The sequence below is a fragment of the Lepidothrix coronata genome, unplaced genomic scaffold, assembly GCF_001604755.1.
Source record: "Lepidothrix coronata isolate B3197 unplaced genomic scaffold, Lepidothrix_coronata-1.0 Scaffold80, whole genome shotgun sequence".
In the NCBI taxonomy this organism is placed as follows: Eukaryota; Metazoa; Chordata; class Aves; order Passeriformes; family Pipridae; genus Lepidothrix; species Lepidothrix coronata.
The window spans coordinates 1,050,196-1,073,277 of NW_016690260.1; the positions used below are offsets into that span (position 1 = coordinate 1,050,196).

Here is a 23,082-nt window from a genome sequence, read left to right on the forward strand (position 1 = left end):
AAACTGTCAGTATGCAGGAAAAAAATCACAAAATATAACAGCAGATAAGTCAGCCCACTCCTGTAGCTAAAAGGTTATCCACTGAAAGATCTAAGTCACAGGCATGTTTACTTTGGTAAGATTAACAACTCAAAGTAAAATGTAAATGATTCAGAACTTTAAAAGTCAGATTTTTGAAAAAGAAGTTAAGATTTTACCTAATAACTGTGCAGGAGAAGAGTTACAGCAGGTAGGTATCTTAAATCATTAAAACTTCTTAGTGTTTGGTATATTCCCCACGTAATTTTCACAAACGGCACTTAGAACTCACACCGGGTGCCAGAGTTTAGCTTTTTTGTCAGCTTCGTATAACTGAGCCACCCCATTTTTCTTTTGTGACTTTGATAGCTATGTGATTTTGATTACTTTTTTTTTTTTAAACTGTGGTTCTTCAAGGAATACTATTATTCTTCAGTTTGACACTGGTCTTTCTACAGTACTGAATTAACTTTACTTGGCTTAAGGAAACATCTATATTTAAAACTGTATGAATTTCAAACATACTGTACACTAAATCAGTGTTTTCTTGTCAAACCAGGGAATATCTGTATGCCATGAACAGACTATTAAACCCGAACATGTACAGAATTAGTCCATAAAAATTCTTTGATGTAGAGTATAAAGGCAGGATAAACTGTGAAATAGCTCTAGAAATCAGCAGTATTCCACTGCCTGAATATTTTAACATTCATATAAAAATGGCCTTTGATAATTTAGTTGCAAGATTCTCACTCCTTGCATGTTTGCAGTGCCTATGCAGGGGATTTCAACCTGGTGGCCATTTTGAACAGAACTTGAATACTAATCATTAGTAGTTACAAGCTCTGATTCCCTCTGTTCTATGCTCTATCTCCTACTTCTTCATTCCAGACAAATAATCACCCTTCATGGAAATCTTCCAACAGCGTACCTTTTAATAAATGAATTGTCAGATTCTATGGTATGTTAACCTAGAAAAGCTCAACATCCAGAACTATGTAAATGCCACCCATATTGCAAAATGGTGTCCTCTCAATAGGTACATGGAAAGTAGTTGTAATTTTTGTAAACTAGCAACTCTTGCCAATTTTTCTTCTGATTAGTATAATCCTTTTCTCATAATCTCCTATAATAATGTTTTATACTTCATTTATCTTACATAATTAGACCTGGTACAATCTCACAGCCTTGTTACTCTTGTTTCTTAAAGTTCATTTTTCCTTCTAAGGAAGAACACAACAAACACTATACATGGTAAATTGTATTCAAAATGTTTTCAGAATGATGTGTGTATAACTTGTGTGTGTATCTAATGGGAAAGAAGCTCAGATCTTGGAGGTTCTCATTCCTGTTAGTACTATCACTACTCATGTGCAAGTCTTTAAGCTTTGGCTTTAAATCAGATCCCAGGATAGACTTGTTTTCTTGTACTTCATTACTGAAGTTTCCCATTTCACACATTTAATGGAAAAACTATCAATATTTCTTTCTAAACTGTTTTTTTTTTTCCAGGAGACTGTTAGAACAGCTGGGAAAACTGCCAAGAAACTTGCTAAAGACAGCAAGAGCAGGAATTAAATCATAGAAAACCATGAAAAACCTGTAGCTGTATCTGAACAGTGAAATAGTTACTGTCGAACAGCAGCAGTATTAAGTTTTATAAATAAAAGTGTGATAGTTAGAGATATGCAACATTATGTTTCAGCAGATAAATACCAATGAAACTGAAGTATAATGTGGAATATTACACAGTCTGTGACACTGTAAAATTCTTGTTAAAAACAGCCTGGGAAGAGCCTCTATTGACTTCACATTTTCACAGTCCTTTCTGTAAATTTCTCAGGTGATGTATATTAAACGAAGGATTTATACCTCTTTTATCCTCTCAATATATTCCCAGCAGCATTTATGATCACCTAGAAAGTGCAAAAGCAGCAGGTTAATGGAAATTTTCATCATTCTCCAATAATAGTTTTGATGAGCAATGGTCATAAAAATGCAGAGCATATTCAGTTGTTGTCTCAGTTATTAGCTGTAAACTGTTTACTCCAGCTTTATTTAATTTCTGCCTTTCTGGACTCCTGCATGCTGCCTTTATTCCACACAAGTGAACACTGGGAATATGACAAAATATAACATGGCCAGTGTGCTTGTTTCCTGCTTTACAGACAGACGTACTGTTTCTCATATAGAATTCAGATATATTAGTTCAGATAACTCAGGCTTGTAATGGTAATAAAATTGGCGTCTAAGCTAACAATTATCTGTAGGTCAGCAGATGGATTGTTTGATCTTGTGAGTGTCCCAAAGCTTTCCAAAACTGTAATTAGTAGAAAAAGTTTTATGGATTTCAATTAAATTGGACAATACACGTGGGACCAAATTAACATAAACTGACTCTTCCATTTTCTACACTGGAAACTGCTAACTAGAATGCAAAGGGTTAGGGATGCCATTCTCATGCTTGACTTAACTGGGCAATAATTTCACCTTTGATGTTTTAAAAACATAATTAATTTTGCTCCTTAGCTGTGTACCTACTAAACCGCAGACAGCTTTGCCATTTGTACCAGGTTTGAAGTTCTTAAAGTTACCAATACTATTGCTAAGGGAACAAGAGCAGACTGCCAGCTGGGACAGCTGCCGGGCAGGGAGCACCAGAGGACACGTGCTAAGTTGCCCGGTGTTGTAGAAGGATGATGTTGACATTACGTGCTACAAAGCTTACTTGAATTTCACATTTCTAGTGCCGTGTTTAATTTCAGGGGAAAAAGAAAGGCAGCAGCTTTTTTCCCCCTGCCTTCATGTCCACCAAACTCTGCCTTCATTTTCGTTAGTTTGAATTGTTTCACCAAAAGATATATGTTGTCAAGCCACAGTCTGGTGAACTGTGCAATTCTATTGTCCTCAGCGAAATCCATGAAATAAAGTGAACGATATTTATAAACCCCTCTGACTTCTGACGGCTTTGAGGACGAGATGGCTCAGCGGTTCCATTGGTGCTGATGTTACTGATGATGCACCAGTTTTCGCTCTGCGTGGGTCCTGTTGCGTTAACAGATGCCCGAAAGACCACGAAGACCATCTGATTTCGGCTGGGCGCGGTGGCACACCCGGAGGGACAGCAAAGCTCCGCGGTGCCCCGCAGCGCACCTTCTCTCAGGTGCCATGCAGTGTTTCCCTTTGACCCTCTTACCAGGGACAGGGCGGCAGCAGGCTGCCTTCCGAGGGGGCGCAGCAGCGCCCGTCCCCCCAGCGCAACAACTGAAGGACCAGGATTTTGCGGGTCTCCTTGTGCCGGTGCATCCCCGGGACCCGTCGGGGCAGCCCCTCCACCTCCGGGCTCGGAGCACCGACGGGGCACCGGGCAGGTCACGCTGCTACCCAGAGCCGAGCCCCGTTCCGCTCCCCCCGCTCCGTCCGCGCTGCCCGGCGCCCCGCGGAGCCGAGCGCTGCCCCCGCCCCGCCCCACGCCTCCGGAGCGGGAGGCAGCGCCGCCGCCCCGCCCGCCGCCGCTGCGCGCCGGGGCAGGCGCCGAGCAGGTGGCCGCGGGCAGAGCCGCGGCATGTGAGCGGCCCCGGCCCGCGGGAAGGCAGCACCGGCCCCCCGTCCTGTGCTGCCCTCCCTTCCCCTCCCCTGTCCTCGCCGGGGCGGAGGGAGGCAGCGCGCCCGCAGCGGCAGCCCGGCGGCGGCCGGGGGCTGAGCGCCGCGCCCCGCCGGGGGGCGGCCGTGGCGGAGGGCGGAGAGGAGGAGGAGGAGGAGGAGGAGGAAGAAGAAGAAGAAGAAGGCGGCTGCGCGGGGCCGGAGGGACGCGGGAGCCCCCCGGCCGCGCAGGATGAAAGTCACGGTGTGCTTCGGGAGGACGCGGGTGGTCGTGCCCTGCGGGGACGGGAACATGAAAGTTTTCAGCCTGATCCAGCAAGCGGTGACCCGGTACAAGAAGGCGATCGCCAAGGTGAGGGGCGCGGGGAGCGGCGCCCGCGATCAATATGGCGCTTCCCGGAGTGGGGAGGGAAGCGAGGGGGAAAGTCCGGGCTGCCCCGCCGGGGGGGCGGCGGGAGCGGGGCCGGGGCCGGGCGGCGGCGGAGCCCGCGGGGAGTCCGTGTGTGCCCGGCGACGCCGCGGGGAGGGGGGCGCGGGGGGTTCGGCACCTCCGCGGCCCCTCCGCGGCTCCCCGCGGGCGCCGGGCGGGCCTCGGCCCTTTGTTCGCCGGTGCCGGGCGGCCCCCGGGGGTGTCGGTGCGGGACCCGCCCGAACTCGGCCGGGAGCGCGGCGCGGGGGCCGGCGGTGCCGGGTCTGCCCCGGGGCGGGCGGTGGGGCCGAGGCGTCGCGGGCCGGGCGGGAGTGGCCGCGGAGGGCTGGAAATCCAGCCTCAGGCTTCCCGGCCCTCCAGGCCCGGCGGGGAGGGCGGTGCGAGGAGACCCCCGCGGGCCGCCCCCCGCGCTGAGCGAGGGTCCGGGTGGGCCACGGCAGCGCCGCCGCCCGCGGCCGCTCCGCGCCCGCCCCGCCGCGGGGGGAGCGCTGCGCGTGTGCGGGAGCGCCCGCGCTGCCCCGGGGTGCGGGGAGCGCCGGCCCGGCCCGCGGCGGGGCTGCTCCCGACACCCGCCCGCGCCGGCTTCCCGCAGCCCCATGTTGAAATCCCTGGCTGTGGGTGTGCAGGCAGTTCCACACTTGGCTTTCCCTCCATGGGCGACTTGTTGGTCTTTGGGCTTTTTCCTTTTTTTTTTTTTCTTTCTTTCTTTCTTTCTTTCTTTCCCCTCCCCGCCCCCGTACTTTCTTGTTGCTGCAAACTTCTTTTTGATCAACTGGTTTGTTGGGACAGTACGACCGTCGTTGGCTGAGAACTTGAGCAGTGCCCTTCCCCTTTCCTCTGCCTGATCCATCCAAGCAGTTGAGTGTGCTTTTTCCCCTTAGCCCTTCTGACATGCTTTACACTTCCAACTGTGGAAGTTTTGCTTTAGCAAATGCAGACTGCCAGGCTGTCCTGAAACATGCAGTGGAAGGAATACTGTGAATGGTATATTGATTGGTTTGAAGTCATTCCCAAGAAAATTGTTAAGATCAGGTTTTTCTTTTTTGTGGAGAATTCCTGTTGCTGGGAGGAGAAAAGTAACTGATGTTCCCATCACTGCCCCACTTGATTCCCGAAGAATATGGTTCTGAGGAAGGCAAACATATTCTGATTCTGGCTGGAAAAAGAATAAAATTATTCTCTAGGATGTGTCTGTGGCTGCATACCAGCTGTTATTTATATACAACAGTTAATTCACATGACAGTCTCCCCGCATGTAGGAGACAGGAGCCGAAAGTACCTCTGATTAAGGTAAAGCAGTAAAGCGTGACCCTCAGTGGAGCACCGAATACCTCATCGGCCGTTCAGATGATAAGTATTTGCAGCATTTGTTCATCAGTGTTACAACAATAATAAAAGTAATTATTTTTATGTGTTGTGTTCCAAAACTGGGGCCCGTGTAACTCCCGTGGCAGTGGACTGCATCCTGGCTTCCAGCTATTAAGTTGCATTAAGTGATGGCTGTTGCATTCCGCAGCATAATGTTAAACCTGGAAGGAATTGCAGTAGTGAGCAGAGGTGAAACACAGGCCGGTCACCAGGAAAAGGTTACATGATTGCAAATGATGTGGGTTTCCTCAGGAAAGAAGTGGCCCACCTGTGGAAGCACGAAAAAAAGTAAAAATGTAACTCTGATTACGTCTGTCCAAAAAGACAGTTTGCAGAGAGGCACCCACACCTTGCTGGTCCCTGGTACCAAAAGCTCTGTACCCTGGATTTAAGATGACAGGGTGGTTTTATTTATTAGTATTTATATGGTGGTTATGCTATATGCCACTGGTATGGACTTGAGGTAGCCGCAATTACTGAGATTGTTTCTATTATATGGAAATTCTGTGGTTGAAAACAGTAGCAGAGTCCATGGGCTTTCTCTGAGTGTTTTATATGGTCACTGTCAAACCTTACTTTTAACTTAAATTTGCTGAAGATTTTCTGTGGTGGTGTTTAGGTAGTAAGGAAGTGGATCCTCAGTGTTTTGTAAATAGATGTATAGTGCTGCTTGCCGTGCTCACAGTAGAGTAACATAGTAATTTTGTGGTTTCACTGCCAGAATTTCATAGATGACTGTCATTTTGTAGCAGTTAGGTGGTTTCTTTCTGTGCTAATGTAGCAGATGATCAACTCTTCATAAAGAGACAAGAAAAGGGGACAAAGTAATTCCTAAACTGAGAGAATCAAAGTATATGTGTGCATATGAATTTACAGTCCGGTAGCTGGTATCAAGCTGACACTGAAATCTACCACCTCTGTGCTGTTATGGAAAAAAGCATATCTGGTGGAAGATTATTCAAAATATTTGAATTAAGTTTATGGTTTTCATACTTAAGGGAAAACCAGCATTTCTCATCCTGCAAGAATGTGTGTGTCTGCTGTATGCAGCAGTTGCTTCAGGAGAATGCCTTGAAGCCTCTGAGAACTGAGTTGTCAGCCCTTCCCAGATTACCTCCAGCTTTGTCATGGTTTCCAGGTTGTGATTAGCAATAAGTGATCTGCACAGTGTGCATTTGTGGTGTCCCTGTGCAGTTGTAGTGAGGCACCCCAATATTCACTGTGCCAGGAGTGAGTAACTTCAAAATTTGGCTTCTGTGTTCTGGCTTGGTATTCTGGTTGAAGAGACATGTCGAGAATGGAAAAAATACTTATGGAAAATAATCCACATAATAGTAAGATTCTCCTCTCTAAAATTTTGAGCTGAAAACATACAGATAACAGACCTGCAGGTAACTGCTGCTAGTTTTGGGTGCAATGTCTTTGATTAAGATTCATAAATCTCCAAAAATTAATTATGGATTAACACTGCTGTCAATACTAAATCTATGGGTGTGGAATTAATTATTAATATGACAGGCTGTGTTTGAAGGTTGGTCTGTGTAGCGTGTATAAATTTTTCTGTTCCTTTGCATTTATTCCAAAAGAGGCTTAGTGTCTGAAACGTGATACATTTTGTCTGCAGGTTGTGTTTCAGGGCAATGAACAAGCAAATGCTAAGAGATGTTTGAGACGTCCACCTTGTCCAGGGCAAGTGGAGTCAGCAAAATCGATCATGTTTAATGAAACCCAGTTTGCATGGTGGCACGCTAATGGTGCGCTATTTGTGTGGCTGGATGGACTGATGCAGCCTCTGGCACAATCTCTGTGTGAGTGTTAAAGGAGTACAACTTGGGCAGGGGGCAGCTGGCCTTAGAAATGGTAGGTGCATTTTCCAAACCTTGCTGGTCAAGGGCTGTGCAAGTTTGGAGTTGATGTAGTTCTGCTTATGGCTTCCTAGCAATTAATGTAATGATTAAAAACTGGCAAGAAAGTAAGAGGGATTTGAGAGGACAAGACAGCCGCACCTGAGTGGCTTAACATTGATGGCAAGAGATGATGGATTGCACCAAAAGGCAGCCAACAGACAGGCAGTTGATGTGAAACATGCTTATCAAATATTGACCTAGTGTTAAAATGTAGAAAATTATTATAGAAATGATGTATCAAGTAACTATTTATCAAAAGGAGGTAATTGTGCATCTTGTAACTTTGATCTGATCTAGTTGTAGCCAGAGATGTTTCTGACTTTTTTTGTTGACTTTTGACTGTCAGTGTAATCTTTCTGTGCTTTGATTTATTTTTTTTTTTTTATATCGTAAGCATTTTACCTCTTATCTTCTTGTATAAATAAGTGTGTATAAGTAATGGGTAGGTATATTTTTTAAAAATAATTTTTAATGTGATGTAAATGAGCACAGTAAGCAAGAATATGAATTAGGAAATCATGGATTTGCTGAGGTTGTTCAGTGTCATGTTCAGTCCCTACAGGTCTCTATGATAGTTGTTTGTTGTTCTGCATATCATGAGCTTGTTGTGGTGTTCCTAGACCTCATATGTAATCCTGATTTTCTAATTTAAATAAGTAAATTAACAATTTTTCTGCTGAATAAAAAAGATTTTGGAAGAAGTCTCTTGAGTCACTTTCCCCCTTCCTCTCACCAAATGCTGTGGGAGATGAAGTTTTGTGGGGTTTGTGATGGTACATGGAACAATACTTCAATTGTTCATTTAAAAAGTGCAGTGTGCTAATATTTGTGAAAAGAAATTGTAATCTGCTCTTTGATAGCATTTGAAGGCAGTTGATGATAAGGGACCAGATCTCAAGGAAAACTGGCAGTGTGAGCAAAGGTAACAGGTGTCAAATGACCATATTCTCACTTAAATTGTACATGGGAGGCTTAGGCCACCCAGAGCTTAAAGCTCCCTCTCTTTGGTAGGTCTGACATTCATCAGCAGAGAAGTGTGAGAGGGGCAGGTTGTAGTCACAGGGAATCTGTGTGTGAAGCTTGCTTTTTTTTAATTTTTATTTTTAAATATGTTTTTATTTTTATTTCCCCCCTCCCCCCCTTACTGCCAGCTAATGGGGACTTCTCAGATTATTTGCTTAAAGGTCAGCTCTGAGGCAGTAGGTTGTCTTTCAGGTACACAACTTCAGCTTTGATGCATTTTATGTTCTGTAGAGCAAACAGTTTCATAGCTGCTCATGACTGTGTCACTGGGGCATCTTTTATAGATCCTAATGCACAGGGGTGGGTCAGTATGAAAATACGCTGATTTTACTTGGGCTTTGTACTGGTCTTGACACACTCCCTCCTCAAGTTTGACCATTATGTTTTGGCCACAGGCTTAACTATGTCCTCCTCGGTGCCTGTGAAGAGACCCCTTTGGAATTTTAATGGAAACACTCAAACAGCAATAGTGGCTAAATTTAGCATAAAAGTTTTTTTTTTTTTAATTTCATTTTGATACATGTGTAAATCTTGAGCCTTTTTTAAATACAAGGAAATCTTACATGCTGTTTTCAGAATGTGCAGGAATCCACTCAACCCCAAAAAGGCCCAAAAGAGAACCAAAATGCCAAAAAATTGCTCTCACCCCTGCTGCTCAGTTGGCTATCAATTTACTTCTAGCTGACACCGCCAAGATGATGTTTCTGGGCTCTGCATTTAGTATTGGCTGGGTGGTATTTCAGTGTTTTACCTGAGGTCAGCCAGGAGTGTCCAGGTTCCCTGGGGCTGCTGGCAATTTTCTCAAGCTGACTCTTGACCTCTTTGCTCCTTTTGGGCTCCCAGTAGCAGCAGTGAAACCCAGCTGATGGGCAACGTCATTCTGCTGCGGCTTGGTGGAGGTCGTGAACAGCAGTGGAGAGATGCTAATTTGAGGAAGATAAGTACTGAAATGGGTCACAGTGGCTTAATATTTAGAAAGCTGTTGTGTGATCCTGCAGGTTTGGGGGTTGGTGCTGGAAATGGAAGGCTATAGGAATTCCCTCCGCTCATTATGGAAAACTTACTTTTAACCTCTTCTCTACAACTTCCTCTGTGTTTTCAGTCAAATCAATGTTTTCCTATCATTGTCCTCATCTATGAAGACAGGCTACTCTTGCACATTGCAAGAGATGTTGCAGGGTGAAGGTAGGAAGGACCCTTTGGAGTGAGTGTTGGCAGTAGCTGTGAAGGTCCCTTGCATGGTGACTTGGCTGTACTGCAATGCTGTGCCTGAGGGGAGCTGTGGCTTGCAAGACAGGGAGCTGCACAAGCCCTGCCATGCTGTTGCCACAGCCCCTCTCTGCCAGGTCTTGCCTGTGTTCAGCCATCCATGGAAGGAGGGAGGAGGCTTGTCTTAGGGAGGCCCTAGAGCCACACTGAGGCTGTACCCCTGTGGTTTAAGCAAGCAGTCTAAATGCTTTTGAGATTATTCAAGGCTAATAAAGAGGATGACTGAATTCTGTACTGCTTACAAAGAGGGGCTTGAGAAGTGGACAGCATGCAAGCCCTTCAGCTTTGAAGGTGCTTTCAGTGAAGGATGTGTGTGGTACTGCTGAGGCTGGCTGGTGTGAGCAGCACCTACCTTCAGCTGGACGGGATACATTGTTGCTTTCAGTTTGGCCTTATGTGGTTTCTCAGCCTTTCAGTGTTACTTAAGGGTGATCAAAGTGAAGTGTGTGTTTGTGGAAGAGTGGCTTGAGAGTGATTTTCCCTTTGAGCAAACCCACCATTCAGCTGCTGTGAGCAATTCCTGTAGCTCTGAGGGGAGGACTGTGGAGGAGCCTGTGAAAGCGCTCAGCGCGTTTGGAGAACGGTTCCTGGAGGCAATCTGGGGTTTAGGGAGTTGCCAGCCTTTCTTCTCCTGGGCGATAGCCTTCCACCAGTGGAAAACCATCTGACTCTCATAGCTTTTTACACTTTAACTTAGGTTATAACAGTCGCAGATGTTTTAGTTCTGTTATAAAAACACCACTGGAAGTAACACTTTCTCAGTTGTACCAGACTATGACATCGTTTGGTTGTGGCACGTTTAATCTGGTAAAATAAGATGGAGTAAATGGGAGAGAAATGCTGGTGATGTTAGTTATACAGAATATGGTCCATGTAGCTTTAAAACAATTTCCTGGTTCTTCAAAGGAAAACAAACCTTTTCATCCAAATTTAAATTGAATGGATAAAACATGCAACAATGCTGAACCAATGCTTATGTAGATTGAAAATAAAGTGGAATTCTTCAAACATCAATCCAGAGTATAGCACAGATGTTCTCACTCAGGAATATTTTCTGAGCAGTAAGAAAATAAAAAGGGAAGCAAAAAGTATTAAAAAATTCTGCAAGATACTTCAGGGCATCTGTGCTTTATTTTCCCCCCTCCTTTTTAATATACATTATATATTTTCTTTGTTTCTTTGAGGTCATTTTCCTGTAATGCTCAGCAAGTCTACTGCTGAAAAATGGATAAAAAACCACCAAAAACCAAACTGCCTTTGAGCTAAGTTACATAATCCAGTGGTGCTGTTTAGAAAACTAAGAAAGTAAAAAAGAAAACAGCAGCAGAGACATACATAATACTTGTTGAAATGACCAATATTGCTAGTGAAAGAGAAATGACTCAAATTTTAAGTTGGGGAAAAACAATTTTGAACTAAAAGTGAATATTGAGGCCTTTTTGTTTTTTTGAGATAATCAGATTAGTTTTACTTGTTTCAATACCTTAGCAATGTAATTTTTTTTCCTATGAAAATAACCTTAGTAATTTTCTCCAATTGATCCCAGATATTGGTTAAATTGGAAATAATTTTCTATTTTGTTGCAGTATTTGCTTTTGTTCTTTTTTTCAGTCAGGTAGCAGTTACTTGATGGCAACTTATTTTCTACTTCAGTTTCTTATGGTAAAGTGGCACACATTAATTACCTATTTAATCCCAAACAAAAGGAGAAATTTATTCCTACCAAAAACTGTTGGGCTGGATTCCACATGCTACGTCTCAGGGCTGAGGTCTCCAATGGGGGGAAGAGTAATAAAGACCAAGTGGGTTTCTGTGTGATCCTTGCTGTCCAGGAGCAGAGATGAGCATCACGTGGTGCTGGGCCCTGGGATGCTGCGGTGTTCCTGCCAGGGCCCATTTTCTGGTGCTGGAGAAGTTGGCTGGTGTCGGCTCCTGGATTGTTGTGTCTACAACTTGGCAGGACTTCTATAAAACAGGGCTGGCAGAAGGGAAATGGCTGTGGGGAGAAGGATGGTCTTCTGCAGGGGTGGAAAAATGTTGGGATGTCCTTGGAGTTTGGTGAAAGGAAGTACTTTTGGGGTAATGATAGACGGATGTGACTCCTGGTGCCTTTTCTTTCATATGAGAGGGAAATGGGAGTTTGCATGGAAGCAAGACAATAATGCAGTAAATTACGTACTGACAAATATAAAGAGCAAAAGATGAGAAGAAACTGGTTAACTCGGTGCCCCAGAAGTAAGTGGTCCATTTAGCAAGAGGATGAAAAATTGACCTCAGTGGCACTATGAATGTCACCCAAAAGGGTTTTTTTAAAAAAGAAACCTGTGGAATTTATTATAGGAAGCTTCTCTCTTTGTGCAGTAAGTTTAGTGAAAGTAGTGTATCTCTGATTTGGTAGGGAAAATAGATACTGCTTTGGAAACACAATGTCACATTTTTGGCCATACTTTCCACATTCTCTCATGCTCAGCCTGCTGCTGATGCAGCAAAATTATGAATCCTTTGCAGGAGAAGCAAGCTGGTATATCATTAGCAGTTTTCTTTTTAAGTGGCCACATTTATAGGATTTTTTTTCTTGGTATGCATGTCTTTACAAACTCAGAATGGCAATTTAAAATGTTTCTGGTGTTGATGTTGTATTACTAGAAAAAAAGAGTTATGTGGGTATAAAATGTTTTAAATGGAGATAGAACTTCTGGGAGTGCCGGTATGTTTGTGTGTGCACCCACTTAGGTGTTTTTATTTGTTTGAAGAAATGTAGCTACACTTACTAAATGAAACAGTAGCTTCACCTTACCCCGTCTTTTTGCATGTGCTTTCAAAGTTGTTGAGTTACTCTATCTTCCCCCTAGGCAAAGCCTACATAATGTTTTTTCTTCTCTGTTAGATGTCAGAAGCAGCATCCTACTTGTGAGAAACTCTCAGCAATAGACCTCTTTGCACAGATAATGAGAAGAAAAACTTTGTTCCAAGTTCTCGAAGTCCTTCTGAACAGGAGGGAGCAGAATTTAATAAATATTGGGAAAAGTATTTCTAGGGATGCTGGAGTGTCACTGAGACTGCGCAGCCTGAAAGTTTTGTTACTATAACAACTTGAATGACAGCTAAAAAAAAAAAAGGAATAAATTGGAAGCTTCAGAACCTTTAACTTCTTTAATAAACCGCTAAGTGAAATAACAAAGCTTGACTTAATTTGGTCTCTCCAAGAACCTGTTGTACCAAACGTTATTTGCATTTCTTTAAGTGTGCATTTGTTTGTGCTGTCAGTTTTTTCCCCTCTACTTTCCTGTGAAGACTCCTTGCCTGCAGCTTTGAGCACTGGGAGAGTGGCCAGCTACCAAGTACCAAAAGAAGAAGAATTTAGGCAGCAGGGCTGTGGTGGCCAGCCATTCCTGGTGAATGAGCCTCCTGCCTCGGCACTGTGTGCAGCCTGGGAAGATAAAGAGGGAAGGGATTTTATGCACCTTTAATTTGTCTTTGTCTTGGCTACTGGAAGACTGCTGTCCTCAAGTGTTAGGCTTTGCTAACAGTTAAAAAAATATTGTGCAATTGTAATAATTTAGCCAGTTGGAGAGTAGTCATCTCCATACACCCCACTTGCTCTGCTGGATGTTTCTGGCTTTTGTTGTAGAGATGAGTGATGGGTAAGAGGGGCACTGCTGCTGCTTTAGGAGGGAGATGAGGGAAGGTAGCCCAGCAATGGCTGTGACTTTCCTGGACTGGGAAGGCCCGCTTTGCAGGGCTCCTGCAAGGTGCATGTGAGGGGCTCAGTGTGAGGCAGCAGTTCAGGTTTGGATCAAGGTGAGGGTGTGTCCTGAGTTAACTGGTAAACGCTGACAAAGCTGCTTCTGGTGTGGCACTGTGAGTCCGACATGGCTGGGGATGGGGGAAAGGAAAAGACTTTGCACAAGAGACTCCTCCATTCTCACTCAGTTAAACTGAGAGTCCTGTATGCTGGGCATAGTGATCATTGTTGCCAAATCCTGTATTCAGCATTTTTTTTTCTGTCTTTAAGAATACTAATTTGAGAAGATAGGTTTGATGGTTTTTGCTCTCACTGAGTTTCTTTAACAGCAGCTTTAATTGCTCTTTCAAGGTTTTTCTTCTTTTAGAGTTTTTCTTCAAATGAAAAATAGCACAAATAATTGTGGCCTTTAATAATTCTGGAAAATTTGAAGTCCGAACTAAAAAAACATCAAGAAAAAGCAGACTGACTGAAATAAGAAGAGCTTTTAAATTTGGAATACTCTGTTAGTGTAGGCTCTGTGTTGTAAAATGACCAGTGATTGTGGTTTTAAATGTCTATAACTGTGTATGCAAAATATTTGTATGTTTAAGTGCTGGCATTTGAAGAGAAAACCTTCTATATTTTCTAGACTTAACTAAGCTGATCTTAAAAGAAAATGTTATGCTCTGTGTGTAAAACAACATATTTAACTTGTGGTTATGTTAGGCAATGGAGTAGTCTCTTCACCCTGTGCCCAGCAATCACTCCAGAACACAATGCTTTGGTAAACTAGACCAGATGTTAATATGTGTGAAATGTTACTGTAATCAGTGTCTTATAAATCTCTCCTTTACTTGTATAGTTGTTTGAAATAAATTCCTGATTACCCTTTTGTTGCTTTGGTGTTTCCATAAAATAGCTGTTGTTAGCTTGAAACCCCCTGCAAAACTGGAAACCATAGATAATGAGTATCCTGTATTGTATCTTTTGAGGTTTATAAAATATTTAGCTGAAAAGGCTCCTGGTCCTCACCCTGCCTCTGTGGAGGTAAGAAGTTTCTTTTGCTGGTGAAATTCCCTAGCTGAGGAATGAAAGCAGCATCGAAGGGGAGCTAGCTAGTATGAAAAGTTAATTTGTGCTGAATTAAATATTCTTTTGATATTTGAATGTGAAGTAATTAGCTTGGATGTACTGCTCTTTACCTTTTAGGATCTAGAAAAGTCCAAACAAGCTGCTGAAGGGAACTGTACCCTAAATCTACTTGGAATTGGTTTTTTTGCAATCATGTACTTCGAACTGAGACTAAATCTGCTTTTTGTAGTGGTATTTTCCAGTGGCCAGTGACTTGTGGGAGAAGTGCAGAGCTAAGTGGTTGAGGAAGTTGAGGTCTATTGTCTTCCTGTGGGCTGTACAGGATGATCAGATAGATCCATGTAGGTGTCCCCCTTTTAAAAATGCTGTCAAGGCAGGCCTGTAATTGCTTATAAATGCATGCTAGTCTTCTGACTTAAAAGAAGTTTCAATATTTACCGTAGCTGTCTACTGTACTTGAGTCTGATTTGTAGGAAATAGTCTATTTTCTTCTAAAATGTCTCTGTTTCATAATTCAGCACTTGCTTGGTTTCGTAGCAGAAGAAAATGAGAGGAGTTATTTTTTTCCTTTGTTTTATGTGAAAATTGATGGACTATTTTGAATCTGTAAATCGTAATAGCTAATTTTGTAAAATGTATGTCTTGTTTTCATGGAATCATAGAATGGTTTGTGTTGGAAGGGACCTTAAAGATCACCTAGATCCACCCCTGCTGTCATGGGCAGGGACAGCTTCCACTAGACCAGGTTGGCTCAAAGCTCCATCCAACCTGGCCTCGAACACTTCCAGGGATGAGGCACCAGTAGCTTCTCTGGGCAACAGAGAAGTTGCAGATTTTGTGGGTTTTAGGGGTGGTCTGTGTTTCCTTTTATGAGACCATGTATTATGTCTGTGATTATGCAGTGTGTAAAGACTGCTCTAACTCTAGCAGCCTTCACAAGTTGCTTCTGATTCAATGTGCCAGTGTTTTGTTGCCTTCTGAAAGACTTTGTTTCCAAAGGTTGATGGATGCCAGAGACATTGTGAATAGAGAGAATTAAGATACAATGAATCCACGTTTTTTCTTGATCACTTTTGGGGATTAAAGTTGTGTGTGATACTGACATAAAAAATAATAGTTTTTCTGTAATTAATTAGTGCTTTAGAAGCATGTTGCTTTAAATCCAGAATTTTCCTGTCACTTTTTTCAAAAAATGCATTGTTCCTTCTGAACTTAAGTGTGGAGTGTAATAGATCACTTTGTGTTTTGTGTTACTCTTCAGTGTAAGCTAGAAGCTGAGATAGGAGGCAGAGATCTGAACTCAGTTTATAATAAACAGCCCTTTGCAGCATGCCTTTCACCTGATGCACTGTTTGGGAAGCCTTTGGGGAAGACCACACATGGCTCTGGATTTGTACACTGTGCCTAGATGCAATAAATAAGAAGGTTGGTTCTTTGCAATTGCAAATTGCGCATTTCTCAGCATGAACAGCAAATGGGAGTCAGCCTGGTGCTGCTCACGTGCTTGCTTTGCAGTGACGGAGGGGCTGTAAAATCAAACACTGAGCTCAAAGATGTCAAGGTTTATCTGTTTTAACTTTGTGGTTCCCCTCTCCCTCTCTCTAAATAAGTAGGCCTACAAATCCCATAAGATATGTAAAAGCAAAGCTGTGGAGTCCTCCCCCTCCCCCTGCCTCTTGCATCTTTATATATAGTTTTCTCTGCAGACCAGACAGTCACACCTGCTACAAACCTCCTTCAGAGAGCAGATTGCAGCCTGGCAATTAAGTGCTCCTAACATATGTTCGTGATACACCAGCAGCAGGGCAAGGCTTTTAGCTTGGATAGGCTCTGCTGGTTTGGTAATGTTGTTAAATGGACAAGGGAAAAACAAAATATCAGAGTAATTTTGAAAAAAAAAAAAAGTAAAGTAAATATACAGAAGGCAGAAGTGAACTAATAAAATTTGCCACTTCAGATTTTTTTAAAGCATGGATTTTAATACGTATTATGCCTGGTATAGAACTCCACTAATAAAACTTTCCCCTTTGTGTTGTTATTTACACTGTTTTGCTGGGCATTGACATGGACTTGAATTTCCACATCTGTGTCCAGACTCGCTGCTGCTGGGCTGCACTTGCTGTGCCATACAGGCACCAGCTCTGTTACCACGAGGCGAACGGGGGTTCCGATTTGCCACGTGGTTGGGCTGCCATGGTGTGTACCTCTCTAGCAGATGAATAGTTTTTATAACTTGTTTTCATTATAGAATGAACTATTTCAAAGTGGCTTTATTTTTAACGTGGAGATAAGTTTATGCCTAGAGGTTGTACAAGTTGTTAGAAAAGACCAAATGTTTTGTGTCACTACGCAGTTAAAAGATTCACTAAACTAATTCAGAAATTGGTGTGTCTTCAGAGGAGTTTAATGTGCCTCACAATTTTTTACAATATATTACTGAAGTCACTTCTTTGTCACAACTATTGCTTACTCCATTTTAACAAGTTTCCTAGTGCACAGGAACCTGAGGTATGGAAAGAAGTACATGTAGATGTGAATAGGAGAGCCTATGAATGCTGTGGTTAGGGTTTAAGAAAACAGTTACAGTGTCATTTGGTTCCTTTCAGAAGCATTGGCTGAATCTTGTGTCGAAGTTACAGGAAATATCTGGTTAGTTTTGCTTCACTGATGCTGTGATTTGAGAAGGAAAATGTATGTATCAATGTCCTACTTTTTCAGGTGTGAAAGAGGGCCACAGAGTAGGAATGGGCTCCTTTTCATCACTGCCTTCCCAACTCAGCCCTGCGTTAACTGGGAATCGTGTAGGTTTATTCCAAATACAGATGATGGAGTATGGGATTGCTCACCTGGGAGCAGCATCATGTATTCCCGTGGCTCATTCTCTGCAAAGGACCTCATTAACTGAATTTCACAACAGCACAATGTTAATTGCTGCAAGTGAATACTGGCATAAAGTCCTTCTGTGGTTTTTCTCTGCATCTTTCTTTTACCTTAGGAAAGAGAAAAGTACTTTGCTGTACTGGTCGTCTGTGCTGCAGCAAAGCTGTTATGCACCCATCAGTTATTACAGTGTGCAACAACCAAAGTAGGTGCAAGGAGCTGGCTCTTCAGCACCTACTCCACAGGGTAATTTCCTTCTTTGCTTTGCCACCTTCACCCTTCAGAAACCAAATCCGCAAACAAATGTCACAGAGTGAGTTGGGCAAGTATGGAATTATCCCCACAGAGGGAGTGGAGAAGGGAAGCACAGAAGTTTGCTGGCTGATCCAGGACCACACAAGCAGTTCAGAACCAAGATGGAAATAAAGTGCTGACCTGCTGACTCCTTAGCTGCCAGACTATCTTTCCCTTCTAGTAAGGATGTGGTAAAATTTTGCTGTATTTAATCCTTCACCTCTCTTTTAGCTCAGCTTCTGTATGAAAAAACACACCATGCTTCACCAAGCTGAAAAGAGAATAGCTTGTGGTAAATGGCTGTTAAAAAGAAAGTCTCTTCCTTTTAGGAAAGCGTAGAGTCTGTCATATTAAACTACTTAATAATATCTGTTTCTTATGTAATTTTTTTTCAATGTGCTCATACTGTGATTGAAACTTTTATATAGTGATCTGTACTTGGCAGTGGGGATGTTGATTCCAGTATTGTTTACATGTTTATAACTTAGAATGAAAGTAAAGGAAATGCTTATGTTTGACATCAGTATAGCTATCTAAAGGGATTTATGAGTAGTGATTTTTTTTTTTAAACTGACACATTGAAGCTAGAAGGAGATCTGTTAGTGATGTATTTGGTTTAAATACAAGAAATTTAGAGAATGGGGAATATTTATGCATGATAGTGGAATTTTTAGGTTTTTTCCTCATTTAAGTGTTGTAATACTCTTGTAATACAGAGGTGTTGTAAATAAGGTGGTTATGGCCAAAAAATCTGAGGTAGTCAGTAAATGCTGTAATAGTGTTCAGCTGATGCTGCTGAGCAAGAATTATCTTCATGCTTATGCATTCATTTTAGATTGATGGGGTTAATTGCTTGGGTCTCAGCCTTGCTTGTAGATTACTGTGCTACAAATGCTGACTTAAAAGGAACTCAGTCTACCAAAACTTTTTAATCCCTTCTACATGCAGGGCTGAAGAAAGCATGTTTCTCTTTGTAGATGTAAGCTTTCATGATTATAATGTCATATTCGGGATCTCTATATTAGCAATAAGGAAGTGTGCAGGGCTGCAGTAGGGCCAGAGGGAACAAAGAGGGGAGTGCTTGCTATAGTACTTATTAAATAATAATAATAAGCCCTGAACTTTGTGATTTTGCAAATTACAATTCCACCCCAGACCAGTTTCTTTAGAAGGATTGGTTTGACTTTGGCAAATGGTGATGTATTCTTCTGTATTTTAAAAAACGTGCTACAGCATAACTGCCGTTTATTATTACTGCTTTTGTTGAAGCCTTCAGGTTTTGTTAACAGCTGTCATAGTCATCTTGTTATCTACAGCATTTTGCAAAAATGCAGCTGATGGACTATTCAAATGGAGGCATTAACAAAATAATTTTAGATGACATAACCGTTGTTCATCTTTTACCTCTAGAATTTGTATTTTCAAGTGACTCTGTGTGCCTTTGATATACATGCTGTTATTAGGCAGTGGAGAAAACTGGATTGCCTGAGCGTTATAGCACATATTTCTAACGTGCATATGTATATGCGTTATTTTGTGTCTCTTCCTTGCTTTGGCATATCCCTCTTATTCTAGACAGCTCTCTCCAGTAGAAAGCCCCTGAGGAAAAACAAAAAAACTGCTTGTATTTAGATTGAACCATCCTGAAGGTAACAATGATGATGCTTTCCTTCCTTTCTGCCTTTGGAAACCACCATTCCTGTTCAATAGCATCTCTGTTCCTGGCTTTTGCATAAAAATTAATTCTATTCTACTATTTTCTAGCCTCTATTGTTTTTTTCTGGTGTTGTTTTTTATTCTTGCAATTGACTGTTGCACGACAACAGTGTCTCCTTTCCTTGTATGTGCTGTACACACATCAAAGGTGCTGATTTAGAAGGTTTCCTGTCCTCATGCATTACTGAGTTATATGATGATGATATGGAAAGAAATAATGATACTATGGAAAATAGGACTATACATAATTTTTGGGTTTTTTTTTAGACTGTCTTCTGTTTGTCTTTTAGGCTGTCTTTGAACTTACTTTTTGCTGTCTTAAACTCAGGCTACTCCCTATACCAGAACAGTAACCAGGGAATTCTATATGGTCTTACTAAACTTGCATCCTGATTAGATGAGCTGTTCCTTAAGGCATGCAATAGCAAAACAAAAAGGGTGGCTGGTGTGCAGGAATGATCACAGCAGCACACTCTTGGTCCAGACTCTCTCCTGCTTTTCTGTTCTGCACTGTTCTCATACGCCTGAACTCGCCATGTGAGGAGGATGCAGATGGACAGATTTTTAAGCTACCAGCAATACTGTCATGGGAATCCTGCAAATGCTACTGAGTCAGGACTTTTAACAAAAAGTTGAGTTTTATTGAAAGCAATTGAATTGTGATGCGTGGTGATGAATGAGTATGTGGTGGTAGGGCTCTGCCAGTTCAGGTGTTGCTTTTTCTGTTTGCCCTGTACTTTGTAAGTGGGATATGTTTCCAAATGGGGATTGTTCTTAATGAGTTAAAGGGATATTTCTGTGTCTGTTTTATCCCAGGTTGCATTTATATTGAATTTGTACACCATTAAATAACTTAAAAATAACGTGTATTTTTTAACATTTAGTGAAGCTTTTTTCATGTAAACACTTTTACTAATGTTAAGAGGATGTATAGTCAGCATTTCATCAACAACAGAAACAGAAAATGAGCTTATTGCCAAGCAAGCTGGATATAGAAATCAGTATTAGAAAAAACCCCACCAAATGAGCAATGTGGAGGCGGAATAATTTAGTTAAACATGTAAATAGATAATTGTCTGTATTATACGACTATATACTTTTCATTGAAGTACAAAGCCTAATATCAGGTATGTTCATTGATTTACAGATCACTCAAAAATGACTGTAATCTGAGTGAACTGAACTTCTTTCCCAAGAGAAAGTAGTGTATCCTGAGGATCAGAAACCCTGAAGGACACTTTTTTAATCTTATGTTTCCAGGTGGAAAGGGAAATGTTCTCTTTTCTTTCTCCCTCTCCTTTTTTTTTCCTCCTCTGGAATTGATTGTAGCTGTAGAACTAACAAAGGCAGACTGTGCTTTCACAAACCAAGCATGCTTCTGTACAATTGTGCTATTTGCTTGCTGCTTTATCAGTCCAGGGCAAACTGTTCAATCTATCTTTTTACAGCACCTCCCTTTTATTGCACTTGCACAGAGCATGGGCATGGTTGTTAACATTTACCTGAAATGTGTACAAAAGAATAAATAGGAGTCATCCCAGCTGCACTGGCCACTGAAATAACCTTATCTGCAGTTCTGTTTTAAAAAGCTTATCCACATTTTCCTGCATATCTCATCTACAAAGTGTAAAAACTTTGCAAACATTGGATAGTTTGCATGTGTATGAATGAATGGGGAAAATAATCTGCTGTGTGTCTGGAATTTGATATTTACCTATGAAATCTGGAAGGCAGAGCATCTGAAGAAAACCAATTATCTCGATCCAACTCTTGCTGTACTCTGTGAGAATGCCATGCTTAGGAAATATAAACCCGCTTTTGAGTCTTGGGAAGAGCATATACAGTACCAGTCCCCTCAGGCTGACGGTTGCTTTGTTGTGATGTGTTATGTGATTAGTGTCACATTTGGGTAGAAGGACCTGGAAATTTGTGTCCAGGCAGAGGGATCTGCTGGTACAACTACTTGTCGAATTCTGGAGCTAAAATCTTAACGATACACATTCAGCATTATATGACCTGCAGTTTTTTCAGGTAGCAACCCTGCAGTTGGATATGTGTTATGTCATGAAATCTCCACAGTGCAGAGCATGAGCAGGGGTGGCCTTGTTCCCAAGTGTGACCCTTTGCAGTTCCTGGCTCTGATCGAGGCTGGTGCTTTGGGTACGACTGGATCACTGGGGATTACTGGTGCACGGAGACAGCAGGCAGTGGGGGTTGGAAAGAGAGAGAAGGACATTATTTGTATTAGGCTGTTACATGGACTGTTCATGCTCATAATCCTGCTCTCTGGAAGTGGTGAATGTTACTGGTGTCACCTGCGTGGGTCACTCTGCAGTAGTACCTGTGGAGGGAATTGCTGCATGGGTGATTGTGACATCTAGGGACAGATGGAACTGTTTTGTTAACCTGACTTCGTGTCATTACCCTTCCTGAAGTCACCCCATGTGCCTGAGTGACAGCCCCTTCTGATTACCTGTCAAAGAGGTTCCCAGAGTTGGCTCTGCTGGGGTTTGAAGGACATCTAATGAAGCTGAAGCCATTGTGTCTATAGGTAAATGCTCTGCTGAATGATTTTCTTCCTATTAAGAATGTGCACTATAGTTCCAGTCTGAATATAGAATGTCACTTTTTACCCTTGCATTATGTTGAAGCCAGAGTGGTGGTTCTTGGTTTTTCAGGAGTGGATTCTTTTTGATTTTTCTGGTGGCACTTGAGGTCCCCATGAATCAAATTCTTCTTTACCTCTGGACGATTGCAGGCTCTCTGATGACATTTGTCCTTCCTGTTCTGGATAAATATTTTGAATTAAATATCATTGACATGAAAAACTGAAGAGGAAAAGGGTAACATGTAAGAGACTATATTTGATCTTGTAATGGCTTATCTTCAGATGCAGTCTTGCTATCTTTATTTGGGCTCTGGATAATCGCAGGGTTGAATTTCATTGGATTTCAGTTACAGGAACAGAGTCCATAATTAAGGAGTTAAGTGAATATCCTGAGAGTCAGGTTACTGACATTTTGAGGAGTTACTTAAATGGTTGCTTAATTTTTGTTCAGAAGTTGAAGGGGCTTTATTTATTTTTGATATTTCTCTCATTGTCACTCTCACACTTGCACACACATACAGAGATTGTTCTGAAACAGAGTTTAGTTACTGTCTTATCAAGAAAGAATTTGGGTTTTGTTCTTGAAAACTCCTGATGTTTCTAGAATGTGTTTAGAGTGGCCCACTGAAATGTGTATAAAAGCTTTCCTGTGACAGAGACCCTGCATGTGGGACCATTTCTCTTCAGTGGTGGCACGTGGAAATGCTCAGTTATTCAGAAGTCCATCTGTTCCACTGTAACAGTTTGGGTTGAACATGAAGTTTAATTTTGGGGTGATTTGGTGCTACTGGCATCTTGTGATGAATAGTATCTCTATGTTTAATGAAATGATGCCAGACACCTAGTGAGTGCTATGAACTTTCATAGTACAAAATGTAAATCATTGTGAAAGAAACCAAACCCAGTGTCTCTGCTGGTTAAAGGTATATCTTTGCAATCAGAAGCCAACAATAAATGGAATAGTGAATCAGCAAGGAAGATAACTTGCATTAGGCAGCTGTTCCTGTTTGTGTGATGGAGTATGTGTGTGGACTCTGAGCACAATGCTGTGTTGAAGCTTCAGGCATGTATTGGGAGAATATGTGGAACTTCCACACTCACACTGAGCTGAGAGTATGTACCAAGGTGTCTGTGAGGAGGAAGAAAA

At 42.2% G+C, this 23,082-nt stretch overlaps 1 protein-coding gene across 12 annotated transcripts in view; it reads left to right on the forward strand.

Moving 5' to 3' along the window:
• The first annotated feature begins 3,772 nt into the window (after positions 1-3,772).
• PARD3 (par-3 family cell polarity regulator) overlaps positions 3,773-23,082 on the forward strand; it is a 450,340-nt gene continuing 431,030 nt past the window's right edge. For 10 of the 12 annotated variants that reach the window (XM_017820189.1, XM_017820193.1, XM_017820190.1 and 7 more), the window contains exon 1: positions 3,774-3,973. In XM_017820189.1, coding sequence (XP_017675678.1) covers positions 3,854-3,973 — 120 coding nt within the window. In that variant the 5' untranslated portion in view covers positions 3,774-3,853. Of the gene's footprint in view, positions 3,974-23,082 lie in introns of all 12 variants that reach the window. The other 2 variants (XM_017820200.1, XM_017820197.1) reach the window with 2 other exon arrangements.